The sequence below is a fragment of the Symphalangus syndactylus genome, chromosome 11, assembly GCF_028878055.3.
Source record: "Symphalangus syndactylus isolate Jambi chromosome 11, NHGRI_mSymSyn1-v2.1_pri, whole genome shotgun sequence".
NCBI lineage: Eukaryota > Metazoa > Chordata > Mammalia > Primates > Hylobatidae > Symphalangus > Symphalangus syndactylus.
In genome coordinates, this window is record NC_072433.2 from 127,534,484 (window position 1) to 127,561,480 (window position 26,997).

Below are 26,997 nucleotides of genomic sequence, written 5' to 3' on the forward strand. Positions count from 1 at the left end.
AACTCTTCCTGGAATACCAGCCTCGGTGGGGGTGCAGGTGTTTTGAGGGTGACAAAGAAATAGGAAAGCAGAGGAAGCAGAGGGAAGGGACACATCCTGTCTTCTTCCTCTAGCCTCACCATCTCCAGCTGGGCCTCCACTGGCCAATCCTAATCAAGTCAGCTGCATAGGAGACGTGGGGTTTGCTCAGTCCCAGCCCGGCACAAAAAGCTGAATACAGAGGGTGAGTTTGATTCTGTGAAGCAACAGCTTTGAATCTGCCACAACCTGCCCTTTCGGCCATTTAGCATCCACACACTTCTCACCTAAACTTCCTGCAACAAGGAAAACAACTGTGTCTACCAAATACATGGCAAACGTCCTTTGTACAAGATAGCCTCACCCTTTCTCCAAAATGAGGAGACACAAAGTCCCAGCAGACATTCTATCAGTTAATTACACCTAAAATTAATCACAATCCCACCTAATATTCTTACCCTGCAACTAAATAGCGAAATTAATGCCCTAAGAAAACAAAATGAGGTGAAAGAACAAATTAGTACACACACACACACACACGCACGCAGAAGAAAACAGTCATCGCTGGGTATCCAAGGACTGGTTCCAGGACCTCTTGCAGATACCAAAATCCACAGATGCTCAAATCCCTTACCTAACACAGCATGTTTGCATATAACTTATGTGCATCCTGCTGTATCCCTTAGACTACCTCTAGATGATTTATAATGCCTAATACAATGTCAATGCTATATAGTTGTCATACTGTATTGTACTTTATATTATTTTTTATTGTATTTTTATTTTTTGAGTACTTTCTGTGGTTGACCAGTCCGTATCTGAAACTCACTGATACAGAGTGCCAACCCTACATGTAACAGTTGCAGTAACTTGTTTCTGTAACTGGCAAGTCACAAGGCTGAAATAATAAATTTCCTTCTTTCCTTACACGTCACGTTTCCTCTTCCCTCAGCCACTAGCTCAGCTTCTCAGGGTTTATACGGTGTGGGGTGTACCAAAACGTCATTGCCTAAAGGACCTCAATCATTCCCCTCTTTGAGACTGTTATAGCTATCCCTTAAAGTTAGTGGCATACATGGGAAGTGCTAAAAATGCCCTAGAGAATCCCTGGGTTCCAGATGCCTTTCTCGCCATCCATTGTGTAGGAATGACATAAATGCCCCTTTGTTGCCAGGATCACTTGTACCAGCCAAAACAGTAAACTCCAGCCTGTTGGTTCAGTGCTGAAATGACTGGATGGTCTCAATTCCTGTCTCAATGGAGCCACTGTTGTGTCCCCTAGTGGGAGCACTCCTCCCTTGGGAACTCATCAAGAGAAGCAGGAAACAAATCATCCATGAGTGGGACCACTCCATCTACCTCTGCTTGATTCCAGACCGTGCATTCTGACCAAGAACAGTCCCATGGAATGGTCACTCAATCAAAGCACACGTTACATTTGTCAGATGGAATTGTATTCCACCTAGTGCCATAACTAAGTCTTCAGCAGACCCTTCCATTGTCCTATTATGCCCACTGTTCCTGGGTGATGGGGGATATGCTAAGACCAGTGCATTCGAGAGGCATAAGCCCCCATTACCCCACTTCTTTTATGGTGAAATGAGTTTGTCAATCAGAAGTTGTACTGTGCAGACAGGTACATAAGACATGTAATAAGTCCATGGATTGTGGCGCTGGTAAGGCACTGGGAAGAACTTCCCGTTACTGCCCAGAGTTGGGAGGTGCATCATTCTCATACTCACAATGAAAAAAAAAAAAAGGCCAGATTAACTTCAAATTCCTATCTTTTCTCATAACTCACCAGAGAACTGAGGTCACACGGCAATAATATAGAGATTTGAGGAGAGAGAAGACATGTACCTCATTCACTTCCTAGGAGCGAAATTAAATCAGTAGTTCTCAGAAGTCCTAGGTACTTATCTCCAGACAGACAGACACACATACACACACTTAATTCTATGTGCTTCTTTCTGTACTTAGCATTTAGAATAGAGTTCAGACTAGGAGATGGTACCATTGGTCAGTGGTAAATTCTATTGGGCTATACCGTAAGAAACTAATGGTTGTTTTTGACCTGTAAAAGGCAATTTCTTATGGTTCAACCCAATACATCACTATATTCTGATCAATGGCTGTTTTTTAAGGTTACTATTTGGAAAAAAGTTATATTACTGAATTAGACTAAAATTGTTATTTGAAAGTACAAGAAAATATAAAAAGTATGTGAAAGTAGATTTTTATTACAGAGCAATTTTTTTCTATTAATTCAATGCTTTAAATAAAACAACATAATACCATAAACTGACAATGACCTGGGAGCATGTAAAATACTTAAGGCTGGAGAGGCATTTTTATTCTTGATAAATTTATATAATAAATTCTTATGACATTTGATTCCAAATTGTATGTATGAATTGGCTTGACATAATAATTTAAATATAAACATAAGGGCAATTTAAACATTGGCAGTAATTTATACGAGTCATTTCAAGGTTGGTGACTGGAGAACTGTATTAAGAAAAACCTGAGGTCAAAAAAATCTTTAGGAAGCAGCCCTGTAACAACGTACATTTGTGGATCAGGGGCTAAAAATCCACTCTGAATGAATACCATGAAGCAAAGGATGTACAACATCCATCACACATCTGTTTCAAAAACAGCATGTTTCTAAAATGATACATCTCTTTACAAAGTAAACGTTACAGTATTAATAACTATAGAGACACCATTGGGATGAACTCCAGATGCACTGCTGACTTCCACCAAGCACCCCGGGGCCATCGCTTAAGGCATCCATCTTAATCCTGGGGCTTTAAGAACATCTTCTTTGCTTTAATCGGTTTTATGTCTCCATTTTCATCTTCTTCATAATTGGCATGGTCTCTCTTTCTGGCAAACTTTTTCCCAATTGTCCCCACCAAGGTCTCATATCTGTCAAGAGGACAGACAGCACACGTTTAATTTCAAATAAAAACGTAGGGATCAAGCCTCGTCAAGAATATCAGACCAAATATGCAATAAAAAAGATTAACAAAAAGAAAACTATGATTAAAAGAAACCATCTGATTTAACAATTTATGAACTTCTCTAAGAGTGATTAAATTCCTTGCCATTTTGGCGTTTGCATTACCCTAAATAAAAAGAGATGTACATTTTAAAATACACATTTCCAGCAGCTCTGGAAATGGGCCCTCAACTGGCAGCCTGAAACAGGTCTGCGGCCCCCATAGGCCCTTAAGAGAAGGCCGATCACAGTCATCGTCCTAATGAGGGACTCCCTTGAAAGCTGCCGTGGACTGTGGGGTAAGAGGAGCATTCCTGGGAGAGCCAATGAATGCTAGCTCCAGATTAGAAAGCTGCTGCGCAGCACGGTTACCTTCTAGCCATCTCTTCATCTGACACATCAAGCTCCACTGTTTCATCTTCACCTTCTTCTGCTTTGTGCTTAGCATTCATCTGAAGCATCAATTTCTGAAAAATACACCAGTGCTGACCTTCAGGCTAGAAAAAGCTTGTGAAAGGAACTGATGTCAAACTTACCTGAAGGCAGAGAAACTGATGTCAAATAATCTAGAGAACTAGTCAAAATTGATAAGGGACTCTCTGTAATACTTGATACCACAATGGTATAGGAGAAGTCAGCTCTGAGTCAAAAAAATAGTAACGCAAAGCCCCACTGGATTATACTTAGTGTGAATTTAAAGTGTATTTAAGATCATAAATCTTAGTATTAGTTACTCATATTTAAAGCAGGCATACTGCTGACATATTCCGGTGAGTGGGGGAAGAAATAATAACCTTTCAGATTTTCTCTGAACTTCCCCCACCCATCTTTAAGCCAAATGGAAGAAACACTAGTAGTCAATAACAATTTTAAATGCATCTCTTGGTGGTGGTGGTGGTGGTGGGTGGAGGAGGTGGGAGAAGTGGAAGGCTGGCCCCGTGTAATGGAGGGAATCTATGCACCTCAGCCTCACCCTCCTAAACTTTAAAGTGGATAATGCATCCCATGTAACATCCATGCATCACGAGTCTCGTCTCTCCTCCAACTCTTTCACATAAACCTTTTTGTGATAATTATCCTCTGATTTTTTTTTTTTTTTTAAAAAGTGTAATCTCTTCTTTTTAGCAAGAGCAGAAGGAATAAAAGATGAGAAGTCAATCTCAACTAGTTTATCTAAGGCTTAAAAGAGTGATAATAGTTCAAAACCTTTTCCTAGGGGGAGTGTATTCAGTGTTACAGAATCCAGTAATTAGGGCCATTTTCTAACACCCGTCCCTGCCCCCCATCAAATTCTGCGGGCAGTGGCACCTCTCGTTTCCCATTGCAGCACACGTACTTTGGAATGCTCGCCTATCCAAACCCTACTCTTTGAACACCACATCTTCATAATCCCTGCCTTTTTCTTCCCTCTTTATCCCACTGCCCAGCCCCTCTCCTTCTCAATCTGAAGCTTAATTAAAGCAGGTCAAAGCGAGACCAGCATATATTAAAAACAAACACTTCTAATACAACACCTTAATTATCACACATGCCTCCTCCCACTCTGCCAAAAAAGCAGAAAAGGAAAACTAATCTAGAATCTTTCAAAAAACTCTGGCAATTGGCTTAGTTAACTGTGGCTCCTAGAGAAGTGGTTCTTAACTGGGGATGATTTTCCCCACCAGGGAACCTGTGGCAATGTCTGGAAACATTTTTGGTTGTCACAACTGGGTTGGAGGGTGGGGTGTGCGTGTGCTACTGATATTTAGTTGGTAGAGAACAGAGGACAGGGATGTGCTTCATCATTCTCTTAGGAAAGCCACCACCACAAAGAATTATCCGGCCCCAAATGTCAACACTGCCAAGGGCGAGAAACCCTGGCTTCGAGTAATATTTACAAAACTAAAGATTTATATCTCAAGTGTCCATTTGGTTCATCAAGTACTTGATAGGATGGCTTTTAACATATGAGCCAAAGTTCTAAATGAATATTTGTTAAATAAAGGTCTGCTTCTCTATCCTGGAGCAGGAAAATTCAAATGAATAGCTCAGTTATAAGGCAAATATTCATTTTTCAAACACACTGTCGAAAGGATTCATTTAAAAATCTACTTACAAGCTTGGATTAAAACTGTCCATTAAAAAGTCAAATTACGCAATTCTAAAGTAATATTTTTCCATTAGAAAAAATACATTTATAGGTGCCAGAAAATAACTTGTCATAATAGCATTATATGAATAAAATCTTGACGTTCTTGTAAAAGACTCAACTTGAAATTTTAATATTTACGGTGGCACTGTCAAGGACTGTATACTGCTATATGAAATTATCTACTCACCTCTACCATAAAACTAGACTGCAATGTCTCCAATTTCTTTAAATAGCTATGGCGATATTTCAAGACTTGTTATTTTCTATATAATGAGTAGAAATGGTACCTGGTGGAGAAACACCTAAGCCCAATTACTAGCAGAAAAAAATTCAACTGGAAAAATTTTTAATTTGAAGCAATTATATTTAATACCTCAACCTCAGGATTAAATCCTCTGAATGACATTCTTCCGTAGAGAAGATCTTCACATAGTAAGAAACTCTGCTCTTCTATTATGAAACTCCTAAATGGGAAAATAAAAATAGCATTTCTCCGTATATAAAGCACAGCAAACAAAAGCCAACACTTTGAATAAAAAAAAAATCAACCTATGGTTCTCAGCAGAATGAAGTAAAAATACAGTAGATTTCTAACTTAGGGTTAAAAATAAAATCTGATTAATTTGGTCAGCAAAGGCATTAGGAGACAAGAGCAGGAGGCTGGAGGCACAGCCTCTCTTAAACACCACATTTAATTTGCATAAATATCTACATAATATAAAGATCTAAAGTATTGACAATAAACTTGAATTTGCCAAAGTTGAAGCAAAGTTTCTTTTCTGTTTACATCCCCTCACCATATTTTTTTCAATTCTTTTTCAGAAAGGAAATAATATGTATGTAAAAATACACATACAGTATACAATGACACACTACTCCAAATCATTTTACTAAAGTTTCTGGCATATTTTGTCTTTCGTTCTCAGGGATTTCAAAAATTTCATTCTCTAATTATCAAAGTAGTACATTTTAAGGAACATAATTTGGAAAACAGAATAAAGTATGAGTTTATAAACTGCCTGTAAGTTCCTTACCAAGAGGTTAAAAAGGACTGTTAATATATTTGAATATTTCCTTCCAGTCTTTTTTATACTTGCATTTACGTTGATTCTTGAACACTGGTCTGAGCTGTGTGGTGCACTTATACACAGATTTTTTTCAAAAAATTTCAATAGTTTTTGGGAAACAGGTGGTTTTTTGGTTACATGGATAAGTTCTTTAGTGGTGACTTCTGAGATTTCGGCCCCCACCAAATTCTTATTACAAATCCAGGAGAAGTAGTGGGAAAACAGAGGCTTGGGCAGCTTTACACAGTCTTATCAGTCAGAGCTCTTAGCTATAAACACCAAAGGCTGACCCTGGATGACTTCAGCAGAGAAAGAATTTACTGTAAGAACATTGTAGGCTATGCATTTCCAAGGGGGACTGGTTCCAGGACCCCTTGTGGATATCAAAATCTGTGATACAAAGAGCCAGCTGTACTGGGCATCTCAGAATCACCGGGAAGGCTGGAGGGGCAGAACAGGAAGATGGGCAGAAATAACGGTCGCTAGCTGGTTGCACCAAAACCAAAATCATGCTAAAGAATGACCCTAGGGAAACCATTGCTGCTGCCGACAGGGCTGAGCACGACACCACTGACGGCACTGGGGCAGGCTGCGTTCCCTGGACCAGGATGTTACTGTCTCCAGCAGAATTTCTCTGCTGAGTCACCACCACACGACCCTAAATCCAAGGTGACATATCTATCTCCAGCCTGTCCATAAACCCTAAAGCATGGCAGGAAAGCAAACATGTGGCTTTTAAGGCTTGTTTGCTAGAGTAGGCTCTGATTCTCATAAAGATTCCCTCATGCAACACTTATTAAACCAAACTGTGTGTATTAAATCAAACTGCGGAAACAGCCACCAATAAAAGAGCCTCAGCTGGGCATAGTGGCAGACGCCTGTAGTCCCAGTTACTCAGGTGGCTGAGGCAGGAGAACTGCTTGCATCCCAGAAGTGGAGGTTGCAGTGAGCCAAGATTGTGCCACTGCACTCCAGCCTGGGTGACAGTGTGAAACACTCGCCTCCAAAAAAAAAAAAAAAAAAAAAAAAAAAAAAGAGCCTCTGCTCTCATGGAGGTTACAGTCTATAGAAAGAGGGGCCAAATAATGAATCAAACATGAAACATTTATATCACACAATGGATGAAAATAAAGCAGGTTATTCCATCCCTAGCTCTAGGGGAGTAATTGGTATGGAACTAGCTTTCCCGCGCCATTACTATATAAAACAGGACAAAATATAAAATGACCATTTTCAGATAATGAACAAGTCTAAGCATATGACTGTGATGCCTGAGAGAAGAAAATCAAATGAAGTGAGCCCCATGAACGTGGAGCTTTCTGCCTGGAGGCAATTTCCAGATTGTGGAGCGGGGAGTGGGGGACTCACACAAAGCCCTGTCTTGCTGAGCTTAAGAGACAAACTGTTTCATTGGGGCTTTAGTTGAAAAAAATAAAGACACAAACTGAAATTTGGGGTTATGGCAGTGGCTGGAATATCTGGGTGAGGATACCACTGAAAGGGAGTTACACTATGGAGTTCAGGACCTGCATATTGGGTTCCCTTGAATCTTTGGCTGACCATGAAGCTCCACATGTGCAGGATGAGTCTTCAGACTTAGGGGAAAAGTAACTGCTGGAGAGATGATTTCTGGGAGAATACCTGCTGCATTAGCTTCCTGTGGCTGCTGTAACAAATTTAAGCTGACAAAATTGGTGGCTTAGAGCAACAGAAATTTATGCTCCTACAGTTCTGTACAAAATCCAGGTGTTGATAGGCCTGGGATCCCTCCAGAAGCTTCCATGGTTACAAGGCCTTCTGTGTGTCAAATCTCCCTCACCTCCTCCTTATAAGGAAAGGTGATTACATTTAGGGCCCACCCAGATAATCCAGGACAATCTCTCATCTAAAGATTCGTAATTTACTCATATTCCAGCAAGGTAAATTTTGCCATATAAGGTAACACTCACAGGTTTCAGAGATGAAAACCTAGATATTATCTGGGGGACCATTTTCCAGCCTACCACACCTGGGGAAAAAAAAAATTTACCCTGCAATTGTATGTTGAAGAAATAACAGAGCTTGCACAGAGCGGGGAAATGTTTGAGTTCTGCCTAGCCAGAGATGAGAGAACAAGCTAAACACTCTGTGATATTTAGTAGAAAGGCCACACCTTAGGAGTAGAGACAATTTAGCTACAAAACATACCCTAACAAAAACAAGCTGATTGGCATGTAAGTTAACTGCCTAATGAAACAAAATTCAATGCCCTTAAGAAAAATAACAAAATCCAGGTAGTCAGCAATGTAATACATATAAATGTACAGCACACAATAAAAAATTCCTAGACATGCAAGGAAGCAAGAAAATGTAATCCCCTCAGAGAAAGAAGGAAAATAATTGAAGATGAAATTAGTAGAAATGGACTTTAAAACAGTTACTGTAAATTTATTCAAGGATTTAAATGAAAACATGAATGCAATCAACAGAAAGCCTGAATTAAGAAACAGAGACTGCAAAAAAACATCGATAGAATTTATGTAATTAAGGGAAAAAACAATCAAAAAAATAAATTATATACCTGAAAAAAAATCTGAAGTAAAAAACTCGATTAGTCCTATATCTATTAAATAAATGGAATACATTACTAAAAATCTTTTCACAGAGAAAGCTTCAGATCCAGATGGCTTCACTGGTGAATTTCACCGAGCATTTAAGGAAGAAATACTTTCAATTTTACACAAACCAAAAAGTGAGAAGAGGAGGTAGGACCACTTTCCAACTCATTTTATGGCCAAAACCAAAGACATTACAATAACTCTATAGTCTAACATCTTTTATAAATATGGACGTGAAAATCATTAATAAAATATCAGCAAACTGAATTTAAAAATTTTAAATGTTAATATGAAGACCAAGTAGAGTGTATGTCAGAAATACAAGGCTGTTCTGATATTCAAAAGTCAATACAGTTTTCAACACATTAACAAAATAAAAATCATGATCTTCTCATAAGAAATTATCTGACAAAATTCAACATCATTTATGATGAAAACCCTCAGCAAACTAGGAAAATAAAGGAGTATCTCTGACCATTGATAAGGGGCATTCATGAAAACAGCACTTCATGTGTAATAGAGAAAAAGTAAATGCCGTCCCAACTATGATCAGAAACAATTCAAGGACTACTCTTGTCGTTTCTATTCAATACTGTATTGGGTCCTTAGCCATGAAATCAATCAACAAGAGGAGATAAAATGTATAACTCTCTTTTTTTGCAGATGACATAATTATGCATGTAAACAATCTTAAGGAATCCACAAAAAAACTACTTGTCAGTGAGTCAATTTAGCATTACAGAATACAAAGTCAACATAAAACCTTCAATTTCTACACACCCCTCCACCCCATACATACACACAACAGACAAGTTTGAAAAAACTCTATTTATGATATATAAAACTATGAAGTACTTAGAGATAAACAATGCAACAAGAAAATTTTTTCAATAAATGTTAATAGGCGCAGTGGATCAAGCCTGTAATCCCAGCACTTTGGGAGGCCAAGGCAGACAGATCCGTGTTGGCCAGGAGTTCAAGATCAGCCTGGCCAAAATGGAGAAACCCTGTCTCTACTAAAAATACAAAAATTAGCTGGGTGTGGTGGGGGGGCGCCTGTAATCTCAGCTACTCAGGAGGCTGGGGCAGGAGAATCGCCTGAACCTGGGAGGTGGAGTTGCGGTGAGCCAAGATCGCGCCAGTGCACTCCAGCCTGGCTGGTAGAGTGAGACTCTGTCTCAAAAAAGAAAAAAAAAAAGTTAATAGGATCACAGGTTATCTATGAAAGACATGTCCTTTGATTTCTACCTCATGCTGTACACAAAAAGTTACAAGCAAACCATGGATAAAAATGTCAGCACTAAAACTACGAAATTTTTAGAAGAAAAAAGAAAATATCTTACCATCTTGGCATAGCCAAGGATTCATTAGACAAGAGTCATAAGGAATAAACCATAAAAGAAAAAACTGATAAAACAAAATTAATAAAAACTCATCAAAAGAACATTAACAGGCTGGAAGAAAATATTCACTATATACATATGTGGCAGAGAACTTGTATTCAGAACATAAATAACTCCTACATGCACAGATGTATGTAAGTTTTGTCTCAAAAAAACCCCAGAAACACTGAGCTTGAGTTAATGATGTGCATGCTGTAATATTTTGGAAAGAAATGTACTGATGTCTGCAACTTCCTGCATCAAAAATACAATAAACGGATGGTTGGATAGGGGGATGAACAAATATGTGACATAAATTATTCAAAAAAACAAAACAAAAACAAAACTTTCTCAATTTTTAAAATGGCCAAAATATTTGAAAAGGCACCTCACAAAGGTAGATATGGAAATGGCCAAAAAGGAAGAAGTTCTTTAACATTATCGGTCATCAGGAAAATGCAAATTAAAAACCATAATAAGATGCCACTAAAATAGTTAAAAGTAAAAAGATACATAACTCCAAATGTTGGACTCTCTCATACTTCCTCAGTGAAAGTGTAAAATCATAGAACAAACTGGTCTGAAAATTTCTGTTAAAGTACAATTCCACAGTTACAAAAGAAATGAAAACATAACAAAACAAAACTTGAGTATGAATGTCATACCAGCTTTATCCATAAGTGTAAAAAAACAGGCTGGGTGTGGGGGCTCATACCTGTAATCCCAGAACTTTGGGTGGCTGAGGCCAGCAATCACCTGCGATCAGGAGTTCAAGACCAGCCTGGCCAACATGGTCTCTATTAAAAATAAAATTAACCGGGCATGGTGGTGCACGCCTGTAATCCCAACTACTCGGGAGGCTAAGGCAGGAGAACCACTTGAACCTGGGAGGAATGATGCAGTGAGCCGAGGTTGCGCCAGTGCGCTGTAGCTTGGGCAACAAAGCGAGACTCCATTTCAAAAAAAATAAATAAGTAATATAAAAATAAAAAAATAAAAAACTGGAAACAACCCAATCATGAGTTGTTTAACATTATTAGTCATCAGGAAAAGGCTAATTAAAAACCACAATAAGATGCCATTAGAATAAAATTAAAAAGATATCTAACTCCAAATGTTGAACTCTCATACTTCCTTAGTGAAAGTGTTGTAACACTTCTCTATTAATGTCCATTAATAGAAAAATGAATAGATACACCGTGGTGTATCTGTAAAATGAAATACCACTTAGCAACAGCAACAAATTACTGATGTTCCAAAACAAGGATGAATATCCGAAACATTTTGCTGACACAGTTAAGCACATATTGCACAATTCCTCTTTTATGAAGTTCAAGAACAGACAAAGTTAATCTATGGTTTAAGAAATCAGAACAGTGCTTGCGTCAGAGCAGGAGTGAGACTGACTAGAAAGAGGGATGAAGATCTTCACGTGATGACGGAAATGTTTCCTCGATAGGAGTATGGTTTACAAAGATGCATGGACTATCAAAACACATACAGCTGTAGACTTAAGTACATTCCACTGAATGCAACCACCACCCACACCCCCATACCCTCACAGAGTTTAAGGGGAGATAGTGAGGGCAGACTAGAGGAGAGGTGTTGTCTTTTAAAAGAGTGGTCTGGATAGGCCTCTTGTCGGGGGTGACATCTGAGCAAGGACCAGGAGGCAATGAGGAAGCAAGTATCAGGATGCCCAGGTGAAGAACACCTGAAGTCCCCGTCGTAAGTGGGGGCCCTGATAAGGGAATCTAACCGGCCTGAGAAACATAAAGCCCCTACAGCTGCAATGGAGAGAATGCAGAGTAGCAGGAGGTCAGAGTTACTTGCATGATAACGTTAAGGTGTCATCTTTTACTGTGTTGACATTTGCAGAATGTGCAAAAGTTACTCTGGGTCAAACGAAATCTTAGCATGAGTGAAAGCAGCAGTGATACCAGACTACTCTGGTAATCACTGCCAGGCCCTCACAGTTCAAAGAAAAATGCCAGTTTCACATTAGAATGTTCTTGATGACACAGCACAAGTTTATTTCTGTTAATCTTAGCCCTCGATTACTTTAAAAAATATTTGGTATACAAAATTGAAACTATATATATATAAGATACTTCTTGGCCGGGTGCAGTGGCTCACGCCTATAATTCCAGCACTTTGGGAGGCCGAGGCAGGAGGATCATGAGGTCAGGAGATTGAGACCATTCTGGCTAACACGGTGAAACCCCATCTCTACTAAAAAAAATACAAAAAAAAAATTAGCTGGGCATAGTGGTGGGCGCCTGTAGTCCCAGCTACTTCGGAGGCTGAGGCAGGAGAATGGTGTGAACCAGGGAGGTAGAGTTTGCAGTGAGGGGAGATCTCGCCACTGCACTCCAGCCTGGGCGACACAGCGAGACTCCGTCTCAAAAAAAAAAAAAAAAAGATACTTCTTCATAGTCAAATAATATAACTGCACTTGTGTGACTGAACTGAGAGATGAATTAGACACTTTTTTTCAATGTGACACCATAACTACGGTTTTGCGGGTTTGGGTTCTTTGGCAGACATTTTCTTGAAAATAAATAAAGTGAACCTGACACTTCAAGGGGAATAACTGACACTATTTATTGCCAATAACAAAATTCAAGCTTTCAAGCAAAAGTTAGAATTCCAAATAGCTTTTATCTGTCATCTTCGGCTTGATAGCTTCCCAACACTTAAAAGACTTTTCTGATGAAACCCATGGTGATACTAATGAATGTGATTTTTGATATTGTATAACAAGATGAGTTAACACTGGGAAAATCTATACAACTCATTTTCCAAATGACAGATGCAGGATGTTAAGAAATCATATACGGGTAAAAGATCTATTTAGAATACAAGACAGACCAAGACATGAAAAGTTCACTGGTGTTTTCAGATTCCATGTTGCAATTCACTCTGAAGAAACTACTACTGATTGAGTTTTGGAGTTGTACCAAAGAATTATCTGAAAAGGCCATTGAGATGCTCCTGTCTTTTCAACTGTATCACCTGTGTGAGGGGGAATTTCTTTATATACTTCAACCAAAACAACATGTTTTAACAGGCTGACTGCAGGTGTTCGGAGTCCAGCTGTCTTCTATTATGCCACAGTGTTAAAGAGATTTGCAAAAACAGAAAACAGTACCACTCTTCTCGTTAAATTTTTTGTCTTAAAAAAGTTATTTTTCATTGAAAATGTGTTAGGTAATGAGTTTGTTATTTAAATACTTTTTAGAATTTCTTATATAGTAAATATTGACAAATATAAATCACACAAAACACTCTCTAGGAGTTCTAAATAAAATTTTTTTTTTTGAGAGGGAGTCTCGTTCTGTTGCCCAGGCTGGAGTGCAGTGGCGCGATCTGGGCTCAATGCAACCTCCACCTCCCAGATTCCAGTGATTCTCCTGCCTCAGCCTCCTGAGAAGCTGGGACTACAGGCACACGCCATCACGCCTGGCTAATTTTTTTTGTATTTTTAGTACAGACGGGGTTTCACCATGTTAGCCATGATGGTCTCGATCTCCTGACCTCATGATCCGCCTGCCTTGGCCTCCCAAAGTGCTGGGATTACAGCTGTGAGCCACTGTGCCCGGCCTAGGAGTTCTAAATAATTTTTATAAATGCAAATAGCTTCTGAGTTCCAAAACTTTGAGAACCACTGTGATTTTGGTTCCTCTCTCACTGGCCCTCTAGTCTGGCCAGCAACTCAGTTACTTCAGAACCGCCTCTCCCTGAGGGAATCTAAATTTGGGCACAGAACTTGCTGTTCAGCTTTTTCTAGGAACTTGGGATTCCCTCTCAATTGCCCAGTCTTATTCCTTATAGAGTGAGCAGCTGATGAGACCTCCTCAATTCCAAAGTGAATCACCTCTCTCAGGAAAGCACTATACATCAAAGCTTTCACTTAAGACAAACAAGGGACCCAGAGAAAGACAACCTCCAGAGGCCAGGACTCGATTCAGAGCAGGACTACCTGGCCCCTCAGAGGTTTTTCCCATGGCTTTGCAATGACACCATAACTTTAATATAAAAAGGAGCACGGGTGTTTTGTATGTACAAGCATGGTTTTAACAATTAGAAAAATTAATTACAGAGTTGACAAGCAAGTTAAATATTTCAAAACTTAACTGTTTTTGTATTTTAAGTATCCAATTTTCATTAATGAGGTTCTATAATTTTCGGGCTAAAACACACCCACAAAATTATCTATTTCATAAATTTCGCAGATGAGAAACTATTGCTCAGAAAAAGCTGGACTTGCCTAAAGCCACAAATACCATGGCAAAACTCCAGTTAGAAAACCCTTCTCAGTGGGTCTCACATTCCTGCACATTTTTTGAGCGAGGCACTAACTGCTTGTTTGTTCTGGACTATCTTTGCAGGATATCTGCATAGCAAGAAGCCTTGAAAAACAGTCTTCCTCTAAAGCAAAGGGCAGATTTGCTTACTGTCCACCATAATACGGATGCCTCTCCTGGGGCTGAAGGCAAGTCTGCTTGTGGCCCGTTATCCAAGGTTCCAGTTTTCTAAGCTCAGGACATCTCAGCTATGATGCAAATTCAGTGGGTGCAGAGCAACCACCTGGGCCACTTCATGACATCCCTCATAGGACTTGGGGACAAAAGAGAAATGATGCCAACTTGGTGCTTGTGCTGCTTGCTGTGCAGTAAGTCCTTTGTTTCTGATGGTGTTCAGGAGACACTACCCCCAAAATATGGCATCTTGGCATACTGAAAATTTTTACGCTGGGGGAATCTGAAAAATGACGTGCAGGTAGGATTTTCTGACCGTCCCCTGAAGCAGGTCATAAAACCCTCATGTAAGAGATGCCCTCCCTACACTCAGAGGAAAGCAACATCCTTATCTCAGCAGAAGAAGGGACAGAGAGAGGAATCTGAACAAAAGACTTGCTAAGTTTCTCCTGGCTTATTACTCTTTGGTCACACCCCTTGGTCCCATCATATTCCTTCACAACTTTCCACTCTTGATCAAACGTAACATAAAAACACTCAGGTTCAACCAATTCTTCGGTATTCATTTTCTTATGAAGGCTCCTGTGTCACCTAAAACTTTTGTGGAATCAAAGTGTATACCTTTCTCTTGTTAATCTGTCTTTTCTTACAGGGACTAAGAAATTAGTTGGGACTAATGAATTTCAAATGGGTGGAAGGAAAGGCTATTGTTTCTCCCCTACATCTCAGACCCAGAAGGCTCCTATCTTCCACCAGCATCAGGGAAAGTGTGGCAGGCTAACTTGTTAGTTTCAGGTCCCTATAGCTTCTGACTCCAAATAGACCACAAAATACAACCATAAGACGCACAATAGCCAAAAATACTTCTGCAACAACTTGCTACGGCAAAGGAGTAATTAAACCGCCTATTCTTGCACGCTCTTACCGGACCATATCCTTGGGGAAAAAAACAATATGGCAATACATAGCAAAATCTTTGATCTGGTAAATTTCACTCCTAGGAATTCAGACTATATCGGGTTCCCTGGAAACAGACTCTAAGACAGACATATATGCAGAAAACTTAGCAGGCAGTGTTGTTCGGCAGATGCCCTTCTAGGAAAACAGAGACAGGAGGATTGGGCAGAGGGAGAAGATGATGCGCAATGTGGCTACACTAAGGCCTCAGCCACATATGAGAGCTCTGGAGTCAGGAAAGCCCTTCAGTTGTTCCAAGCATCTAGATCATCATTCCCCTGCATGGTCTAGCTACTGGCTAAAGGTGTCCCCTGTGAGGCAGTGTTAACACTGAATAGCCCTAATTATCTTCACTGAATTACAGACCGATATGGCTGACACTAAAAATGGGAAACTTGAGACTTTCAGAGCACAGACACATGCAATCTCCAACTTCACAGAATAGTTCAGATAACACTAGCAAAAAAGGATACACAAACATAAGTGAGTAGAAAGGAATGGGTGTACTTCATATATTCAGGTATAAGGAAATGCACACAATGGCAACAATCCCTGTGCTTTATGCCTGGTGCTATGGTGACTGTTTTACGTATATTACCTCATCTACCTCTCGGAATCTACTGGACAGGTACTATCATCATACCCAATACATAAATGACACAAAATGGGTTGAGTAACTCACCCAAGGTGACAAGTAAACAAGTGATGGAGCTGGTCATCAAACCCAGGTCTGCCTGACTTCAGAGCCCATGTGCTTAATCAACCAATCCATTCCATGATCTCCCTATTTAGGGTGTTAAAAACAACAACTCAATACAACACATATACCAAAGATATGTCATCCATTCACTCCTCCAGACCTACTTCCCGTCTTCACCCGTTTCTCTGGCCTGGGAGGCTGACTTGAATGTAATGCACGGAAGGGCTCCCTTGCTAGGATGACCTTGGGCTGGCTGTACCCGTGAGTGGAGGTAGCAGCTCCTGTAAGGTGCTCTTTCTACACAGCTTATCTCCAGATTCGGTAGCAGCTATTCCCCACCCACCCCTTGACTCTGCAAGCTCAGGTGGTAATCACTCTCACTACACATGCTAGGAGGTACTGCACTGCCCCGAGGGGCTCCCCTATGCCCCACCCACACCTTGATAGTCTCTCCTCAGTTTGAGAGGGTCATGTTTTCCTGCCAACATCCTGAGCTGATATACACACCTATACATAAACAAGATGCTGAGTAATGGCAAAAAGGTACTATTTACCTTCCCAGAAAGAAATGTAAAGGTCATTTTCTGGGAATAATATGCTGTATCGGAGGAAAAATACGGGAAACAAGATAGAAACAGTCCTGCTCTTTAATAAACAACTGGAAGGAACACTTCGGCAAGTTTACTTAAGGCATAAAATTAAATTATAGTTCCTCAGCAGCAAAGGTCCCTTCCTCCCTGTGACCCTGCCCCTGGCATTACCTTCTCCCTCCTCACCAACATCTTGCTTCCTCCAAGAAGTAGAGAAAAAAAGTAGCTTCCCCCGATCCCTCTCGGTGGGACATATTTTCTATCTTTAGAGAAGGGTATCTAACCTTCAAACAATGTCCAGAGGTCAGCCAAATCAACAAGGGAATATAACATTCTAAATCAAAGCCCAAACATCAGGTACAGAATGGAAAGACATAAATGTGTCACAAGATAGTAGGCAGCATCTTCAGTCATCTGACCAAAGTTTAAGTAAAACTACCATACCACGGAGCTTACTAAGGTGAGAAAAGTATCAGGGAAAAATGAAAAATAGCTTCCAGAAGGATTCAGCTAAATTAAAGAATGCAATAAATCCATCACTCCTTCATTCAAAATTGTTGATCAGGCACCAGCCAAGCTTGGGGGTGGGCCAGAAACTGTCTACCCCAGCTTCGGCACTGACTGGCTGGGTGAACCTGGGCAAGTTACCCTCCCTTAAGCTCAGTTCCTCAACTACAAAGTGACAGAATGATAGGAGGCAGCTCCTAAGTTTGCTACGAAGATTCAGTAACTACGAAGATTCAATAACTACGGAAGTAAAGTGTTTAGCCCAGTTCCTGGTACACACTACAGATTCAGTAAATGTTAGCTAAAATGGACGGTATTACAAGTAGTAACAATTTAAAAAAAGAAACAAAAACTCCTGACCTGCCTAAAATGCTCAACCTAATGAACTCTGTAACTGAAACAAAACTGGAGAGGCCTGAAGTACACACCTAATCTTTAGAACTTAAGGTGACAGAACGTTACAGCTTCCCCAAAACGTCTGCTGTTACTATTAGAGATATGTGGGCTAGGTTCCTTTGTTCAATGTAAAAAAGGACAATGTGATGAATAGTGGCTGGGAGGGGGAGTAGTAAAAATGTGTAAATCCACGTACAACTTTAACAGGTTTAATATTTTTTAGTTGTGCCACTAACTCAATAAACTGAACAGAAACTATGTCATGGGCTTTATCTCACTGGAATGATGAGTTAAATTTACCAGGAGTTTCTTTCTGAATGCCCCAAGCATCATCAGTATAAATTTTAATAAACCTACTCTTTCTCTTTAAGCTCTGGCAAATCCAAGTACCAGTGCTCTTCACTAATGATTTTCTTTTCTTCTTCTTCTAGTTGCTTCTTGGTTTCTGAGTCCAGTCCCCTTTGCATAAACTGTGAAAACAAACAAAATCAATGTCAGAAACTTTTCCCATTTTAGAATTGAGGAAACCCCAAATAATTTTCTTCTTCTACTTGTTCTCCCTCATTTATCTATGGAACCCATCTCAAGATTGAGGGTTGGGGCAAGTGATCAAACGGTTTAGCTCTACCCTTCCAACTTTACACTAGACGATGAGGGGTTGTGTCAGGGCATGAGAAAATACACAATGTATGTTTCCTTTGGAAAACTTAAGGGCTAAGACACCACATTAGAACGTCTTGTGCTCACCCACAGAGCCCACTGGCTTTGGCACCTGCTGATCTGGGGTTGAAATGCTCTTCTTATCCTCTTCCACCTGGCCAACTCCTCGCCCGTCTGACATAGGTAAAGCTACTACACTTCTTTGAGTGCCAGTAAAATCAGTGCCTCTGTCCTAAATGCTTCCATGGCTCCCTCCAATAGACTCACCACGTCTTAACTTTTTGAGCATCTATCTCTTCTAGAGACCTTAAGGACTGGGTGTCTGGGTCATTTCCTTCATCTGTCCCAATATGATGACTGAAGCACAGTAAGAGCCTGATAAATGTAGGCAGAAGCAAAGGTACATCTATAAGTCTGCTCTTCGTCTTTATTTTTCCTCTGAAATGCTGCTAAACTCTTGAGCTGCTCTTATCAAATCTGCAGAAACTTGACTCAAAATATGGCAGTAAATAATAGTCCTGCTGCCAGTCTCTCACTAGCACGAATACCTGTATTTATGCAGGGAACAAGTGAACAAACTTGAGGCTAACCACAGCAAAATGATAAAATACCAACATTGGAGAAAATAAAATCAGAAAATACCCAGAAGCCTCCTAGCAGTGAGGTTTCAGGTTCCACTGGTTTCTATGTATCCCCCATTTCTTTCCCTTATTCAGGTCCCATATTTCTTTTTTTTTTTTTTTTTTTTTTTTTGAGACAGAGTCTCGCTCTGTTGCCTAGGCTGGAGTGTAGTAGTGCGATCTCAGCTCACTGCAACCTCCGCCTCCTAGGTTGAAGTGATTCTCCTGCCTCAGCTTCTCAAGTAGCTGAGATTATGCGCCCGCCACCACACCCAGCCAATTTTTGTATTTTTAGTAGAGACGGGGGTTTCACCATCTTGGCCAGGCTGGTCTCGAACTCCTGACCTTGTGATCCACCCGCCTCAGCCTCCCAAAGTGCTGGGATTACAGGTGTGAGCCACTGCGCCCGGCCCAGGTCCCATATTTCTCCTCCTTCTATTCCAGCTTTTCCAAACCGAAGCCTTTTTAGGCATAAGCGCTTTAACTATGACTACTAAGTTAAATGAAAAAATCTTAAGAAGGTTCACGAATAAAATAGTCATGTGCTGCAAAATAATGTTTGGTCAACGATGGAACCCATATATGAAAGTGGTCCCATAAGATTACAATACTGCATTTTTACTGTACCTTTTCTATATCTAGATATGTTTAGATACAGATACCACTGTGTTACAACTGCCTACAGAATTCAGTACAGTAGCATACTGTATAGCTTTGCAGCCTACGAACAACAGGCTGTACCACATAGCCTAGGTGTGTGGTAGGCTATACCATCCAGGTTTGCACAGGCGAACTCTACAATGATCTCACAATGATGAAATCACCTAACAATGCATGTTTCAGAATGTATCCTTGTTGTTAAATCATGTATTAACTAACTCATGACTGTGATAACATCAAGTGCTGATGAGAATGTGAAGAAACTGATGAATCAAACATAGCTGGTGGGAAAGTAAATGGTACAGCCATTGTGGAAAACAGCGTGGCAGTTTCTTAGCAAACTAAACATACACTTACCATATGACCCAGCAACCGTCCACGCAAAGTGAGTGCATGTAAAATGGTGAAATCTGAGTCAGCTCACCATCAATATCCTGGCTCTTTATTGTATCCTAGTGTTGTAAAATGTTGCTGCTGGGGGAGGTGGCATGAAGGACGCACGGGATATCCCTGTACACTTTTTGCAACTTCCTGTGAATCTATCACTATTTTAAATAAAAAGTAAAAGAAAACAAGTTTGCAGACTACTGTTTTGCAGTCCTCATCCATTTTACCTGTGCGTATATCTTCATCCCAGGAAAGAACTGCAGTTTCTGGAATGTGCATGCTATACTTCCCAGTCCTTTTTGCCTTTGCGACTTAACGTTTCCATTTTCTGCCTGGCAAAATATTTACTCTTTTAAGCCCACAGCGTGTGTCCTTTGGTAAGACTTCCTGGTTGGCATTTGGCTTGGCTCTTCCCAGGCCTGCTCCTATAAAGAAGCACCTTCCCAAGACAGCCTCATAAACACTGGATTATTGTTCACCATCGTGCTGGTTTGGTGTCTCCCCAGACTACGATTCTGAATAGACCATGACTCTTGTTCATCCTGCATCATTGGCACTTACGCGGCACCCTTGGTACACAAAAGAGCTCACTCAATGAAGGTTCTCTGAATGTAAATGAACCTGGACCTGTCTTATTTTTCCAGACTCTCTTTCTGGGATGCTTTTCTTTAAATGCAGATGCCTCATTTCATCACTAATATTCCTCGTGATAAAACTCATCAATATTGCCCAACTGCCCTTTTTTCTCCCACTTAGACATGCACCTATTCTTTTGGTATACAATAGCCATATACATGTTCTGTACACAGAGAAAGGACAGAACTCCCTGTGAATATGAATCAACCACCTCCAGACTTAGGTAGAAGTTCGATTTTCCTACTCTAGAGCATTTCAGAACACATTCCAAAACTAGTGAGGACTCACAGCAGGCATCAGCACAATACAGTCCTCAGGCTAGATGTCTGTTGTTGTCGATAAAGTTTTACGGGTACACAGCCATGGTCATTCGATCCTGAACAACACTGGCAGAGCTGAGTAGTTGTAACAGAGACTGTCTGGCTCATAAGACCAAAATATTTATTATATGGTCCTTTACAGAAAGTTTGCCAAGCCCTGTTCTAAGAGCCTAACAGTGCTAAAATCACAAATAAACCCCCTCTACAACCATTCCATACCGGAAGACCTTCCATCCACATCCTTCTTTTTCTGCTTCCCATCAGGATCACCCCGCAATGGCTGACCAAGTCAGAGGCATTGAAGTGAGTCAGGATTAAATCCTCAACCCTCTCATACTTGCCCCAAAAAGTGGTCCCCAACCTTTTTGGCACCAGGGATGTGCTTCCTGGAAGACAATTTTTCCACGGGTGGTGGAGAGGGGAAGGGTAGGTAGATGGTTTAGGGATGATTCAAGCGCATTACATTTATTGTGCACTTTGTTTCTATTATTATAATATGTAACGAAATAATTATACAACTCACCATAATGCAGAATCAGTGGAAGACCTGAGCTTGTTTTCCTGAAACTAGACAGTCCCATCTGGGTGTGATCGGAGACAATGACAGATCATCAGGCATTAGACTCTCGTAAGTAGAGAGCAAGGTAGATCCCTCATATGCACACTTCACAGTAGGGTTTTTGATCCTAGGAGGATCTAGGATTCTGCCACTGATCTGACAGGAGGTGGAGCTCAGGTGGTAATGCAAGCTATGGGGAACAGCTGTAAATACAGATGAAGTTTCCCTCACTTGCTTGCCTGCCTGCCCGCTGCTCACTTCCTGCTGTGCGGCCCGTTCCTAACAAGTCATGGAGTGGTGCTGGTCCGTGGCCTGGCAGTTTGGGACCCATGTTATATAGGACTTAGCTCTGGTTAAGGCACCCTAACTGCAGCTGCTCCATGCCTTCTCACAGTATACTCTGTTCTATCAGTATAGACAGTGTCTCCTGCTATCTTGCCAGTAAGTTTTTTCTTATCAATGACCAAAGGTGCTAAACCAAATAGAGAATCTGGGTGATCTTTTTCCTTCTCCTTTGCTTCCAATGTCCAGTTGAGTCTCCCAATTTGGTGGGGGTGGACATTTAATTTCTTATTAGTTGCAACTCGGATATTTAGTTTGAGCCTGAGTCACCCAGTACATCATCTGGCTTATTCCAAGAGCTAAAACAACTGCTAAAATCTTTTCAATATCTGCTTGGCCAATTCACTCCACTTCTCTGAAATTAATGTTATTACAAATCATAAAATCAAACTCTGTTCAGTAAAGATCAAATTTTGCTAACATGCATGAAAGTGCTTGACAAACTCTAAGTTATGCTGCAATTTGTCCTCCACCCTCATTCACCCGTTCATCCCTAACTCCATCCTAGCTCAACTCCATTCAAATCTTGCCCATGTAATGTTTACTCTGTCTCTTTTTTTTTTTTTTTTTTTTGAGACAGGGTCTCCCTGTGTCACCCAGGCTGGAGTGCAGTGGCACCATCTCAGCTCACTGCAGCCTTGATTTCCCAAGCTCAAGTGATCCTCCCACCTCAGCCCCCCAAGTAGCTGGGACTACAGGTGCGTGCCACCAGGCCCGGCTAATATTTTGTATTTTTTGTAGAGATTGGGTTTCACCACCACCAGCTGGTCTCAAACAGCTGGGCTTAAGCGATTTGTCTACCTCAGCCTCTCAAAGTGCTGGGATTACAGGCATGAGCCAATGCGAATGGCCTCTCTATCTTTCAAAACATTATGAATGCTTCCTTCCTTCTTTTGGAAATTCCACCTCTTTAAACATGACATGTAACAGTTTGCTACTCTCTATAAGTAGTGCTCAGTAACAGGCATCACAGAGTACAGAGCAGTAATAAAGAGCCAGGGTTCTGAAGCCAGACTGCCTGAGTTCCCGTCGTGTCTACACTACTTATTAGCTGTGTAACTTCGGGTAAGTTACTTATTTCTGTTTCAGTTGCCTTAGCTGTAAAAAGAGAGTTATTGCCTGTAGTCACCTCAAAGTGTCATTATGTGAATTGCATAGGTTAATATTCGCAAACCACTTCAAACATTGTCTAGTACTATAAGTATTTACTATTTTTTTTGACACTGTTCCCCGTGTCAATAGTTTTCCATTGCTCACAAAATAAAGGAAAATATCTTTAATCTAGCCTAAAATTCTCTGCACGTTGTGACCATTGCCTACTCTGCAACCATTTCTTAGTACTTGCCTTCCAGACATATTTAATTGTCTGTAATTCTTGGAAATCTCCATGGTCTTCTTTTTCTTTCTTGCCTCTCAGACTTCTGAACTCAGTTTCTCCTAGTTTAGGACGTTGTGCCTTCCACCCTCCCAGTAACCTAAAGAGACTACTACCCCGCGAGAAGCTCGGTGAGTTCCCAGGGACCCCGGCGCTTTTACCCTCACTGCACTTGGTAAGCTGTACCCTGACTGCTTATGTGTATGCAAGCTCCCATCCGCCCGCGGGCCTCCTGAGAGTCGGTCGAATTCGTAACCTGGTTTCCAGTAAACAGCGCAGAGCAGACGCTAAGTGAATGAATGAGCACGAGAGCTGGAAGCCCTCTGAGGCCTCTCTGTGGTGTCCCTTGTCCGCCCTCCGCCTCGGCCCCGGCCAGGTCGGAAGGACCGGGTGCCCCTACCGCCCGGCGTGGCTCTCTCAGCGTCCCCGCACCTTCATGCGCAGCAGATTCTTGGACAACTTTGTCTTGCGTTCGGCCGCCATGGTGGCTTCCGCCCAGCACCGCACTCCAGCCGCGAGCCTCACCGCACATGCGCGGAGCCGCGTGCGTAGTTGCGCCCTCGCGTAACACGCACCACCCCGCCCCGCCCCGCCCCTTGTCTCGCGCGCGGGCGCGGCCTCTTAGCGGGCGCTCTACTGGCTGACAAGCTCGGGTAAGCGCGCGGGTTGGCGGCGCGAGGATGAGCGCGGCAGAACCCAAATAGGCCGAAGTCAGAGGACGACCCAGAGCTTGGCTTCCCCGAGCCGCGGGCCGCCTTCCCGGGACGTCGGCCTGGCCCCCTCGGAGGGCCATCCTCCCTCAGGGACTCCCTTCCTCAGGGATCCCCTCTAGACTCAGTAGTCCTCGCTAGCCTCAGGGGTTTCCGCCACGCCTGCCACCCGCCTGGGCTGTGTTACCCACGTGTTTTGTCTTTATAACGTGGGTGGCGGGCTCCCTGTGTTCTGGGTCGCTTTGCAGGGGCCAGGTCGTTTTCTCTTCACCAGGACCCCACGAGTTGCTGCTTTCCTCGCAGCAGCCCGGAGTCCCGGGGGAGCGCGGCGGGGGCGCCCCAGGTAGGCTGGCTTCATCCCCGGGCTGCTGCCGGTGCGTGTCTGGCCGAGTGATCGCTGTTAAACAGAAGAATCTCAAGAAACGGCAAGGGATGGAGGCAGGGATGGGCGCCAAAGACACGTGAATGAGAACAAGGCCTGGTTTTGATCTAAAGAATTGAAAAGACCATAGCGAGGGGCAACATAGCAAGACCCCATCTCTACAAAAAAAAAAATATATATATGTATATATACACACAAAAAATACAAAATATACAAAAATACCTGCAAAAATATATCCAAAATAAACAAAAAATGTACAAAATATACAAAAAAAAAATAGCTGGGTGTGGTGACACGGATCTATGGTCTCCACTACTTGGGAGGCTGAGGCTGGAGAATCGCTGGAACCCGGTAGGTTGAGGCTGCAGTGAGCTGAGATCCCGCCACTGGACTCCAGCCTGGGCTACAGAGCGAGACTTTGTCTCAAAAATAAAACAACAAAACAAAAAAGAATAAAAAAAACCGACTGAAAATAGGGTAGCGTTCATACCCTGGTGTTTAATGCTCTGGGTACCACCTAAACACGTTTTCGAAAACCATTCCCAGGTCCGACGCTTTGGAACACCCTCAAGCTAATAGCATCTCAGGTGATACCACGAATTCTATGTCAAATTCTTGACCTGGTCACCTTAGGGGTAATTAGTTCACTTAATCCTCATAAGAACCGGAAAGAAGGTATTGTCATCGTGTTGTTAGAGATTCTGAGACAGAGCGGGTAAGGCACTTGGTGTTCACACAGCTAATCCATGTTAGAGCTGAAATTCAAACACCGATTTGGATGTTAAAAGCCCTTTAGGTTTTCCCAGGGGTAAATAAAATCATTGTAATGTGCTAAGTGGCTACAGAATCTCATTCACTTGGGACTGTGTGTGAGATGCTGGGGGTATAATAGCGTGTAAAAACACGTATCCCCACCTTTCCTGAAGGTGATAATCTGGACGTAAGTAAGTGGCGACTGCCGTGAAAGAGAGAAAACAGTGATGTGATAGAGTAACGTTTAGGGTTACTTTAGACAAGGTAGTTTGGAACGGCCCTTGTCAGATGATGGTGCTAAGGCTTCAAAGTTGAGAAAAACGTGTTGTATGAAGAGTTGGAGGTAGAGTGTGCTCAGAAGACAGCAGCAACTGTAAAGGTCCTGAAATATGAACAAGACAAAGTCCGTGCTGTTAAAAGTTTAACAAGTGGAAACAGTAGAGGTTAATCATAAGCCACATTGCATACCCCAAAATTCATACGTTGAAATTCTAACTCCCAGTGCTGCAGAATGTGAATGTATTTGGAGACAGGGCTTTTAAAGAGGTGATTAAAGACCCTTAGGGTGAGCCCTAATCCAGTCTGACTGATGTCGTCATAAGAAGAGGAAATTTGGACACAGACACCAAGGTTGTGTTTGCATAAAGGAAAGACTATCTGAAAGCCAAAAAAATAAAAAAATTAAAAAAAATGTCTCAGTTGGAAACCAAACTTGCCAACACCTTTATCTTAGACCTCTAGCCTCCAGCACTGTGAGAAAATCACAACCAGTCTGTATAAGGCACCCAGTCTGTAGTGTTTTCTTATATTAACCCTAGCAGAGTGATATACCATACAATTAGCTGTAGATGACAGTTGTGATGAGAGCCTGGTAAGGAAAGTATGAGGGCCGTGAAAGGGTACAACAAGGGTACCTAAACCATTCTGGCCTGCAAATGAGAGCTCTCCTAAATGTGAAGAAGAGTTAATCAGGGAAAAGTCCCACCAATCATTCACTTTGTTGTGCTGCTTTTACCACCATAGGACTCTTCATCTTGCAAAACGAAAACTCTGTTCCCATTAAACAATAATTCCTCAGCCCCTCGCGACAACTTTCTGTCTCCATAAATTTGACTTTTCTGCAGGATTCTCAAAGAACTGGTGTGAGAGTAGAGCTGAAGGGAGAAGTGACCCAGCCTGCCATCTGCTCTTGGGAAACTAAGGGGCGACTGAACTAGAATGAACACATATCTTGTCAGCTTCAGAAGAGGAAAACAGCATTCCCGGCGAAATAAGAGCATATATCTATCATCTAAGGATGCTGGAAGCGCCACACCTTCTCTATGGACTGCTGTTGTACCAGTCTGGGTTCTGATTTGTTTTCCTGAAACATTGACATTATTATGTTATTCTTTCACTCTAAAATTTACAATATCTGTTATTGTCTGAGAGATAAAGGTCAACTTCTTCAACCTGCCACTCAAAATTCTATTTTTCTATTTGATGGTGAAAATCCTTATAATTAAAATGAATCCCCCAAGTCTCTTCCCACCCCTCAACATGTTATAAATGAGAAGTGATTTAAGAGTAATAGTGTAATTTTAACTTTGAAAACTACCTGACAAGATAATTCCTTGAACTTTCTATGCACCTGAATTGCAGAGCACGGAGGATAGATCTCACAATCAGTAATGTGTTAACCTGTTGTAGTTACCCAGCCAAAGAAACGTCATTTTGGGGGAAGAAATATTTCAAACAGGTCTTCACACAGTTTTGAGTCCTGT

General features: G+C 41.5%; 1 protein-coding gene across 2 annotated transcripts; it reads right to left on the reverse strand.

The window, feature by feature from the left end:
• Positions 1-2,238: 2,238 nt before the first annotated feature.
• Positions 2,239-23,981, reverse strand: MPHOSPH6 (M-phase phosphoprotein 6). 2 transcript variants are annotated; one of them, XM_055299714.2, is made up of 5 exons: positions 23,822-23,981; positions 18,188-18,300; positions 5,527-5,617; positions 3,395-3,489; positions 2,239-2,949 (listed from the first exon to the last, which is right to left on the reverse strand). In XM_055299714.2, exons 1-5 carry the CDS (start codon positions 23,870-23,872, stop codon positions 2,817-2,819), a joined length of 483 nt encoding a protein of 160 aa, XP_055155689.1. In that variant the 5' UTR covers positions 23,873-23,981; the 3' UTR covers positions 2,239-2,816. The 2 variants fall into 2 exon arrangements, with proteins under 2 accessions (XP_055155689.1, XP_055155690.1); XM_055299715.2 differs by lacking the exon at positions 23,822-23,981 and adding an exon at positions 21,637-21,689.
• Between the last annotated feature and the right edge of the window lie 3,016 nt (positions 23,982-26,997).

Bases quoted from the DNA above. Each gene is read 5' to 3' on its own strand.
- MPHOSPH6 (XM_055299714.2), bottom strand. From the start codon at position 23,872: ATGGCGGCCGAACGCAAGACAAAGTTGTCCAAGAATCTGCTGCGCATG. The intron at 5,618-18,187 runs GTAGGTTTATTA...TTTCCCATTTAG, and splicing joins CCAGAGCTTAAAGAGAAAGA to GAGTTTCATAATAGAAGAGC. The intron at 2,950-3,394 runs GTAACCGTGCTG...TCCTCTTGACAG, and splicing joins GATGAAGAGATGGCTAGAAG to ATATGAGACCTTGGTGGGGA.